Here is an 11,403-nt window from a genome sequence, read left to right as displayed (position 1 = left end):
TGCTTGGGCATTATACCAAGCTGGTGTCACTCTGTCTCACTCATACTTGAAAAGCTAGAGGTGTGAGAGCCATTTGTTCAGGATAGCTAAGTAGTGGCCACATCCTCAGATCAAGAGACCTGATTTACATTTCAAGCAGGTCTACCCTTACCGGCTGGAGACCTGTCACCGCGGGTGGGAGACAGGAAACAGAGGGCAGAAGGTCCATATGCTAAGTGACAAGTGGGGGAAGATGGCATGTGTCACACATGCTCAGTTGCTATACTGAAGCCTCTGCCAGGCTCCCTGAAGTACTGGCAAAACCTGGCTATAGGTGGGATGATTGGTTCCCACGCAAGAGATTGGCTGCACATGATACAGATAGGCTTTAGGTGTTTTTAAAAAGTCTGGTGCAGCCAGTCAGGAGTTAGTTCCATCTAAAAAATCAGCATGCAGTGATTCAAGGTGTGTTTCAAGAATTCCAAAATCTGAGTAAGTCATCTAAGTTTCTCAGAGGCTAAATGTCCAGTTACAAAGACTCCAGCAGGAAGAGGCTACTTGAAGGAAAAGTTGCCTGGATGATGTTGCTGTTTGTTTTGCAACTAGGAAAGATTAGTTGTGTATCCCAGTTTCCAAAGTAAGTGTGTCTTTCTTCTGTATTTTGTGTAACATAGCTGTGTATGTTTATTTTGTAAATTAATCACAATTTATTTTATCTCTCTGCTTTGCTCAATCAATGATCCCGGTAATTAAGGTTTTAAAAGCATTGGTCTCCAGTGACAGGCTTGTATGTTCTTGTAATACGGTGATATTTTTCTGTAAACAAAGCACTGTGCTAATTTTGTATATTAAATCTAGACTTTAATAAGTATATCTTTGGACTCCGATAGAACTTGCACATTTTGTATAGAGCAGGGTTTCCCAAACTTTTTTTTCCCGTGACCCGGTTATTTTTTAACTTCTTTTTCGTGACCCACTAAAAATTTTATCGCCTATACTGGCCTATAGGGCCTGCACAGACACACACACAGCCACTGATATACACACACAGCCACTGATACACACACAGGCATACACACAGCCACTGATACACACACATACACAGCCACTGATACACACACATACACAGCCACTGATACACACACACACACACACACACACAGCCACTGACACACGCATCCACTGACACACACACTGATACACACACAGAGCCACTGATACACACACACGCAGCCACTGACACACACACCCAGCCACTGACACACACGCAGACACACAGACACTGCTACACACACACCCACACTGATACACACACACACTGCTACACACACAGAGACACTGCTACACACACAGAGACACTGCTACACACACACACACACACACACACACAAACACTGATACACACACAGACACTGATACAGATACACACAGATACTGATTCACACACAGACACACACACACACACACACACACACTGATACAGATACACACAGATACACACACACACAGACACTGATACACACACACACTCGCTCTCCCCTATACGCACACAGACACAAACAGTGAATTACAGGCAACGACGGATGTGAGTGACTGGAGGGAGGGTCAGGGACACTTGGGTGGGAGGGAGGGGGGCAGGGACACTTGGGTGGGAGGGAGGGAGGGGGCCAGGGACACTTGGGTGGCAGGGAGGGGGCCAGGGACACTTGGGTGGGAGGGAGGGGGCCAGGGACACTTAGGTGGGAGGGAGGGGGCCAGGGACACTTGGGTGGGAGGGAGGGAGGGGGCCAGGGACACTTGGGTGGGTGGGAGGGAGGGGGCCAGGGACACTTGGGTGGGTGGGAGGGAGGGGGCCAGGGACACTTGGGTGGGTGGGAGGGAGGGGGCCAGGGACACTTGGGTGGGTAGGAGGGGGCCAGGGACACTTGGGTGGGTAGGAGGGGGCCAGGGACACTTGGGTGGGTGGTAGGGAGGGGGCCAGGGACACTTGGGTGGGAGGGGGGCCAGGGACACTTGGGTGGGTGGGAGGGGGGCCAGGGACACTTGGGTGGGTGGGAGGGGGGCCAGGGACAATTGGGTGGGTGGGGGGGCAGGGACAATTGGGTGGGTGGGAGGGGGGCCAGGAACACGTGGGTGGGAGGGGGGCCAGGGACACTTGGGTGGGTGGGAGGGGGGCCAGGGACACTTAGGCCAGGGACACTTGGGTGGGAGGCAGTGACTGGGTGGGGTGACTTACCTTGCCACCGGACGCTTTCCCCTGCTTCCCCCGATATCCCCTGCTGCCCGGGACGGGAGGTGGACTTGGGGGCATGGGAGGTGGGCTCGGGAGGGGGTGCCACGGGAGGTGAGCTCGGGAATCTGGCACGGGGAGAAGCGGGCCGCAGTAGGAGCTTGTACTTCCCCCTCTGTCCCACGTAACGTGTGGGCCGCAGAGGAGCTGCTACTTCCTCCTCCGTCCCACGTTGGGAGCAGGGGGGGAGGAAGGGAGCGGGCCCTGCTTGCCCTGCGCGGAACCGTGGGGGGAATCGCCGCCATTGTTAACTTGAGCGGGGGGGACGGGAAACACCACGCGGCCAGCCTCGCTGCGACCCGGCAATTTTGGTGCCGTGGCCCGGTGCCGGGTCGCGATCCACCATTTGGGAAACGCTGGTATAGAGTAATTAACATTTTTGGACATATTTTGTTTAACAGATTTTTGTGTTAAGTGCATATTGCTTTAGTATACAGGGACCAACGACCCTGGCAATTGTAATTTTCTATATCTTTGGTGGTGGCAGCGGTTAAAGCTATGACAGATTAAGGGTAGATATTATTCACTTGAGGTACCTTGTGTAGTAGAAAACTGGATCTGCGAGATAGCTGTATTAACCCTCGTCACTAATACAAGTCACGTGCTCACAAGTGTGCCGTTCGTGACATCAATCGTGTCTTTAATTTCAACCTAATCTAACATGTATGTATATGTCAACTGAGTTGAAGCTTTATATTAAATTCTAATGAACTGAGGCACTCATCAAGAGGAAGGCAAAGACACCTCCCCAATAAACCATTTGCCAATCATGTCTCATAAGAGGAAAACATTCCTTCTTCATTCCAGAAATTACATCCGCTTTTCCCATGGATTAATACTCTTCCTATGTTTAATTTATGCACCATACTGTTCTAAATAGATGTTACTGTATTAGTTTTGTGGCACTAAATCTTCCTTTTGCTGCAATATTTTTGCAAGTGACTCTTCTTTGACTCTACAGACGTATTGATTTTAGAAGCAGGGTTAATGGTACGAGAATGAAAAGCAACTGGAATCTTTAATGAACCATGGGACTATAAGCAGGTTTCTGGGGGCGGGTCTAAGGAGATAAGTGCTGTGTACAGTAGGGGTTAGAAGCCTGCTCAGATAATTGGGTAATTTGTCCATACAGTATTTGAAGGCGAGACAGGAAAGATGTACATTGCGCCTGGACTCAAGGGATAGGCAACCTAGTTCAGTTAACATAGTGTATCCAATGGTGGGGATTGAAGTTACATAGTAAGACAACAGCATATTGAGTAAAGCATGGCAAGTTTGCTGAGGTGCATTTGAAATGCTTTACCATACACAATATCCCTATAGTTGATAATTGGCATTAGCATCTGCTGTGGGATGCGTTTTCTGACGAACAGGATCAAGCAAGATTGATTTATTTATTTAAAGTACATCCAGTTTGGAATAGATTTTGGATATCTGATGTTGTTTTAGGCAAACTTCAAATGTAAGTTGTCTTCTAATATGTGAAGATCTGCTTCTTTTCTTTCAGATATTCACTCATTCGGAGGTGTACATAACGTACGTACCATGTTGTTTTAATCGCTCAGAGTTTGAGCAACAGTAGTGACAACCTCCTTCACAAGGTAATCTATCCAACACACAAAATCTCTCTGAAGAGAGGAATACTGTGCATGCTAATACCAAACGTGACTGTCATCTTTTAACTATTATCTGCACAGACTGAAGATATGCTGATGCACAGTATGCATAGAGAAAAAGCTTCAGTAAACATAATTACATAATAAAACCATAACAAAATAAATTGGTATAGAGTAAGCTATATAGGAAAACAACTATTCTATATCAAGGATTAATTAAATGTCATCAAAAGTCCAAAAAACATTTAACCCCATGTTAACCAGGCTTGCGCTATCAATCCATTAGGCAGTGAATCATGCCTTTGTTAATTGCATATCTATGGACACAAGCCCTGTAATAATCTCCGTGTACCAAGGAAATACAGTGTCTAACCAGCAATAGAGAACTTGAGCATGCTGCCACCTAAACAAGGGTAGGAAAATCTGATCCATATTATCCAACTTTAGCAAAGAAAATAAGACTGGTTGGTATATTACTAGATCCCTTAAATGGAAAGAAAAAAATGTATATGGCAAAAGCCCATACCACCAGCTGCTCAGATCCAGTACAGGCAGCTGATATTCTGCCATTGGCTGTAAATCGGTTTACGGTGCTGGAGATTTGAGCTCAACGGAGCTGAACTGTTCTCCAGCACAGGGAAAATGTCAAAGCACATTCTGTAGGGCCTGTCAAACTTGACATACAGTGTATAAAATTACTTTTCAAATCTTCTGATTAACCTTTAAATGTTTAGAAATAATCGCAATTTTCAATGTCAACAAAGAAATGCACTGGGATTTGTATTCACACTTGCATGCCGTGTCTAGAGCATTTCCTAATAGAATTTCTTTGACAATTTATCACTACCTGTACATGTGTCCTCCTAGCAGAGCCAACTTTGCAAAATGGTCATAAGTTAACCTTTCGATTGATGGGTCACATCTGTAAATAGGACGTGCTCTTAAAAATATATCTCACGTTGAATGTTTACATACAATATTTATGCTGGTCCAGCAACCTGTTTTGCAGCAAAGCGGCTTCATGGTTACTATATCCCAAATAGCCATACATATTTGATCGTTCACTAGGATATTTCCTCTCATTTCATCCTTTATTTTTTATATGAAATACAGGATGTCCCTAATGTAGCTATGCTACTGGCATGTCTAGTAGCAATAAGTTTATCCCACCATTGACAAATACAACCTCAGTGTGTAATAGATTTAAAAGGGAGTCAGCTATGCAAGTTTTTTTTTCTATTTTTGTATTTAGTATCTTCATGTAATTTATTGCAATTGTCACTTTATTTGTATGCTGAAATACAAAAACTTGAGACTGCTGTCCTCCCTTTCTTAATAGTATTAAGTGAGTGTTTTTGCCCCATATCTTTCTATGTACAGGCATACCCCGGTTTAAGGACACTCACTTTAAGTACACTCGCGAGTAAGGACATATCGCCCAATAGGTAAACAGCAGCTCGCGCATGCGCCTGTCACCACGTCCTGAACAGCAATACCAGCTCCCTACCTGTACCAAAGCTGTGCGCAAGCGGGGAGACTACTGCTGCGACACACTTTATTCGAGCAAATACCCAGTATGTACCTGCCAGATACCTGGAATGCGCCGCTCCTCACCTCTGACAAGCCCCGTTGCATTTGCCTTCCCAGCCTGGGTTCATGCCTGGCTGATGGGCGGCTGATCTGTTAAATGATAATGATTAGGATTTAATAGGCTGCAATGCTTCGCGTGTCTACCAGATGGCATACATTCATGAATTGTAATGCAGTATATATATATATATACTGTGCAGTATTGCAGCCAGCGGGAATAAAATGCTTCAATCCGTGCCTGGAAAATAACTCAATGCACTCGGGCAGAAAACAGTCACAAACCTCAATACACCCGGGTATACCCGAATTCGTGGGACTAGCCGAGCTCGAATAAAGTGTGTCGCCAGTGTATAGAGCCTGTTACAAATGTGTTATTTACATCAGTTATGCACGTATATTACGATTGCAGTACAGTACATGCATCGATAAGTGGAAAAAAGGTAGTGCTTCACTTTAAGTACATTTTCACTTTACATACATGCTCCGGTCCCATTGCGTACGTTAATGCGGGGTATGCCTGTAGTATATTTAAAAGACAAGTTAAAGGAACAATGCCCTGTTCTTGCAATACAAGCAAACTGTAATAAAGTGAAGGTCCATCTATTTTGCACGCAAGTCACAAGATTAGGGTTTGCAAACGTAGAATGTTTAGCATAAAGCTAAAATGTGCATTAAGTTGTAGTTACAATAAATGAAGGCTATATTTGGATTGCATGACTGACGTGTCTTGTTTGAATCTCGTTTTGAGAACTAATTTTGGGGAAATCGTTTCAAGTGTCAAATCTGTGTAGAATACAAAATTGAATTAAAAAGAATCTGAAGACAGCAAAAGGATTTGTAAAAACATTTTATTCAATTCTGAACCACAAAGCTGGCCAATAGTGGCAAAAAATTAGCGAAATGTTTCCACTTTGATACAAAAAGGTTTACTTAAAAAAAAAAAAGTTTACAAAGAGCTTTTGAAAGCATCTACAAAGTAAAAAGGCCAAGCAGGAATATAGCAAATCTACAAGACTAGTGTTTAAGGCAAACAGGGCTAAATGTGGCTCCTAAAAAGTGATTGCCTTGTGCACTTTTACAATCCATAAAAAGAACGGGTGTGCAATTCTATATAAACCAAAGCAGCCATTTCTGGAAGAAGAAGGCCCGGTAGGCTGTTTCAGAAGATATGGAATTTATAGCTGGCAGGTCATATAGTTAAGAAACTTGTGGTTGCCATGTTTAAGCACGAGATTGAAGCTGCGGTTGTGGTCATTCAGCTAGAACAGAGCTAGATCACTTGCTACATACAAAATAATAGCAAGTTGCAGCATAAGGCTAAGGCCCCGCTCCCTCAGTCAGCGCGCCCGCACTGCAGACAGGCAGGGCGCTGACAGACACAGACCGCGATATGCGGTCTGTAGGGAGCGAGGCTTGAGTGGGAGGGAGGGGCGTGGTTAAGCGGAGGGGGGCGTGGTTTAAGCGGAGGGACCCGCTACCCCCCCTCCACGGGCTTGGGCTCCCAGGCTGCAGGAGGGAGCTGCTGCGGGCTGCCCTAATCACATGCTGACACTCAGGCACACACACACACACAGACACACAGACACACAGACAGGCACTCATGCACACACACACACAGGCAGGCCCTCACGCACTCAGGCACACACATAAACACACACAGATAGGCACTCACGCTGCTTTCCCCCCACACTCCTCCCCGCTCCCCGAAGCCTCCCCTCCTCCCGAAGCCTCCCCTCCTCATTGGCTCACAGCCACACCACGTGACGCGTCGCTGCTTGGGATTACAATTCTCTTGAATTCCCTGGCGGCTGACGCGTCACAGCGTGTAGTGAGCTGTGCAGTGAGGGGGACTGGGACCGGCTCGGGAGGATTCCCCTGCTGGTGGGGAACGCTCGTGTGGCCGCCCGCGCTGCCGGGCGCAGCGGGTCACAGGCCTAGATGCAGGCTGCTTGCAAGTATACCACGGGCAAATTACAACTGCAACTGAATCAGTATCTAAATAGAGAAAAACAAAAATCATTAAAATGTCTTCACACCTATATAGATGCATTAAAGGATCAGTACTCACTATGTTTTATTATTTTTTATTTAAGTAGGATTGAAGCATGGGGCTTCTGGAGCTGAATCGTGTCGATTTCAGCTCTGGAGACCACCCTGCTTCCCAAGATACAAAGCTCCGTATGGGGTGCCGGTATCTCCTCTGTTTCAATGTCCCAGTCATACGGGCCAATAGGAAGCCGCAGGGAAAGGCGTCACGGCTTCCTATTGGCCAGTGTGATGCGGCACTTTAAAACAGCCATATTGTGAACCCAGCCAGGGCTCCTACCAGCACGCCATCTCAGGAAGCAGGGGATCCCCGGAGGAAAAAAAATAAAAATATATCAACGTGGTTCAGTGCCAGAGTTTACTTAACCCCTCCCTTTGTTTTAATAAACTATGCCACAAGGATTGTTGCTTTTTGTTAATAATCTAAAATGTGTTCTCCGTCTCTAACCCCATCACTACCTGGTTCATGCAACCTAATGTCAAAGTTTATAAGAGCGTGCTGGAAGGTTCTCAAAGTCTGACCTTCCACCACCAGAAAGAATTATATTATAAAAAATAAAAAATCTCCCACCAACGTTGGTCTTAGTTGAATTTCTTTCGCTGGCATGAAGACACGACCTGCAGGCTGCATAAAGCTTTTGTACTGAAAGTTTATTCAATTCAAACAATGTTACAGCAAAATGAGACAGCAAAATGAGAGCAATCAATCTGTGCGCTTGTGCTCAGGCCTTGATGGCAATTCCCAACACAACAACAAGAAATGTCAGCAAATACAAATCATCCAGATTATTACAGCCCGAGTGCCAGCTGTAGTGCGCGGTCTTCACTTACATGTGGCCTGCAAAGCACGTGGCATCAGCCCTGAGATCATGTGCATGTTCTGTAGTACTAATGCGATCCCTCAGGTCTGAAGGTAGATGGTGATATAGCAATGTTATAATACACCAAGACTTGAAAAGAAAACAAACTGACAGACAACACGTGAACAATATGCATTTTACATGGAAATTGGATGTACAAAACTGTACCTGTAAATCTGTAATTCCTGACATTATACTTCTAAGTCGTTGCTTTTTTTTTCTTTTCTTAAAAAGATGGCTACCCAGGAGTATAGCGTTAGACTATATTGTATATTTATTTTCTTATAGCAAGTGGCCAAATATTGCCACAAACTCACTCAAGCCTCCGCTTGATACACACAAGACGTTCGGGTGGCTGTTGGGAGGAGTTAACCTTTTTGCAGATGCAAGTAATCTCTTGATTGTACAGCAGTGTCGATTTTATTACTTCCCTTGCAGAAAAATAAAAATTATAATATATAATATATAAATAAAAAATATATATATATTTTGCTTTTTATTTAAACAAGCAAAACTACTCTTTATTACACATTTTGGTCTACTGTTCAAAAACTACAAAACAAGCTGAAACAGCATCAAGTCCCAGTGTGTGTGTGTTCACAGGATCCGTGGTGGTAGCCGTTGCTTATACATTCCTGCGAGGGCTTTGGCCGCACCGTAAATCATCTGCCGACAGGACATGCCTGTAAATGCCACGTGCCAACCAGTCCTGGTGACATGCGGTAAACTTCTCTCCAACACTTCGCCCACCGTCACTGAGAGGCCAGACCATCTGAGGTTGTAATCCTGCGGGGTCAAATTTTGGGCCTAGAAAGAAATTAGAATAAATAAATACACAATCATAATGTAGCTACTCAAATAATCCTAAATATTATGGTTTACTAGAGTCAACACACACACATACTTCAAAGAGACAGAACAAAATGTGATGATATTGCCTGGATCACAGTGCAATAAATGTAAATCCTGGCTCAGATTAACAAATTGACATGACGTTTTGATTCATGTAGCGTGCATCTGCAGACACCACAAGCCCGCTCACTAGATCAGCGGGGTCATAGCTGAAATTCAAACATTTCAGCTCATTGACTACACAATTGTACTAAAACTTGGTATCGTTATATCCTTCAATTTGAACACCATATGGAAATTAGAATCTACATGTACACACAGACACACAGACACATAGACACACAGACACACAGACTCACACTATGGTCAATTTTTTTCTAATGTGGGACTTTTTTTAAACTTGTTCTTTATTTGCATTTTTGTTAAGAACAATGGGGAGTGGGGTACAGAACATAAAAAAGGGTTAGGGTGTTACTTTTGAATTACATATATTTATATCATATACATAACACCTTTGGTGGGGAGACAATAATGACATCACTGTTGGGGCAGCGTATAAAATAACTACTACAATAATTTAACTTAAAAAGACTGGGAGAGGGGAAAAGAAAAAAAGACGAAATAAAGAATGTCATTGGTTTAGAAATAATTTTCCATATTAACACACGTGCTATTTGAATACTGAATAGTACACTATTGAATACTGAGTACCCTCCAGACGCACCTCGTCGTTTTATACAGATACGAATCATACTAATGTGGGACTTTTAACATGACAGTTTACAGACCACTGCCAGGCAACCATTCATTGTTATACCAGACAGCATAAATGTAATCTGGACACAGTTCACATGAAAAACGACCCCATTGCCCCATCTCAGTATGTTAAGTTGTTGTTAAAGTCTGACATATGCTTATGATTTATAACCGTCCGTCTGTAAAATGGCATCTTATTTACAACCTATACAAAATGACAGCAAGTATAAATCAAAACATTGACCTACGCTACCAGGATCAAGGTTTAAACATGCCTCAATATTTCACCTCTTTACTAAATATATTTACTATTTGACAACTAAAAAGCGAATTGAAAATATGATGCTCGTGCAAAAACTAGTTGAGCGGAGTATAAGAGTTATATTCTTATCATCAGGAGAGGATTTCATCAGGAATGCTTTATTCCTGATCACTGGAGTTAATTCACAAATCAGTTAGGTAAGAGTTACAGGTAATAACCAAAACGGGTGCAGATTTCCTGTTTTGTAAAAGCCCTCACTGTTTTCTGCAGTTTGATATTTTCACCCCCAAAAATTCTTAGACCCAAAAGCTTAACAAGTTCAGAATTCCATTTTAAAACTGCAGAGGTGAGCCCCAACTAAACATTGATACTTGTATAGACCCCAACAGTCATTAAAATGGTAAAAATATACTCGTACGAGCAGCATGCAGTAATCTTCCAAAGAAGGACTGTCACATTTTAAAATCTCTCTGTGACAATGTTCTTCAGTTCACTGAACCTGCTAAAGATCAATTTGACAAAATCTCATCTATGCTCCGTACAAGTGCACCTAAAAGTGCAGGGTGACTTCAGATCAACAAGCAGGTGCACAATCACACCAACAAGCAGGTGCACAATCACACCAACAAGCAGGTGCACAAACACACCAACAAGCAGGTGCACAATCACACCAACAAGCAGGTGCACAATCACACCAACAAGCAGGAGCACAATCACACCAACAAGCAGAAGCACAGTGGACTGCAGCCAGCACCCACAAGGATGGCCACTACTTAGACCTGGTTTTCACTAAAAACTCCTCTCTCTCTGATTTCTCCATTTCCCCTTTTCCTCTCTCTGACCATCACCTCATCTCATTCTCTCTATCTCGCTTCTCCCCTTCCCCACCTCCATCTACACCCCGGTTCTGCAGAAACCTGCGCTCTATTCACTTACCTGACTTTGAGTCCACTTTAAGCTCCTCCCTCTCCCCTCTCAGCTCTGCTACAGACCCTGACAACCTGGTCAGGAACTACAACTCTGTCTTGTCCTCCTCTCTTGAGCTACATGTCCCGCTTTCTCTCTGCCACCCTCGCCCTTCTAACCCTAGACCCTGACTAAATTCCCACACGTGCATGCTGCGTTCCTCCACTCGTTCCTCTGAACGCCTCT

General features: G+C 44.2%; 1 protein-coding gene across 1 annotated transcript in view; it reads right to left on the bottom strand.

Annotated features, from left to right (window-relative positions):
• Positions 1–8,153: 8,153 nt before the first annotated feature.
• The window catches only part of LOC142491524 (protein PRRC1-like), a 31,131-nt gene continuing 27,881 nt past the window's right edge, over positions 8,154–11,403 (bottom strand). The window contains exon 6 of the mRNA XM_075594253.1: positions 8,154–9,188. Coding sequence (XP_075450368.1) covers positions 8,979–9,188 — 210 coding nt within the window. The 3' untranslated portion in view covers positions 8,154–8,978. The remainder of the gene's footprint in view (positions 9,189–11,403) is intronic.

This window comes from Ascaphus truei, chromosome 1 (genome assembly GCF_040206685.1).
Source record: "Ascaphus truei isolate aAscTru1 chromosome 1, aAscTru1.hap1, whole genome shotgun sequence".
NCBI classification, from domain to species: Eukaryota; Metazoa; Chordata; class Amphibia; order Anura; family Ascaphidae; genus Ascaphus; species Ascaphus truei.
The sequence above is the reverse complement of the archived record's forward strand: the minus strand, read 5'-3'. Positions and strand labels throughout refer to the sequence as shown.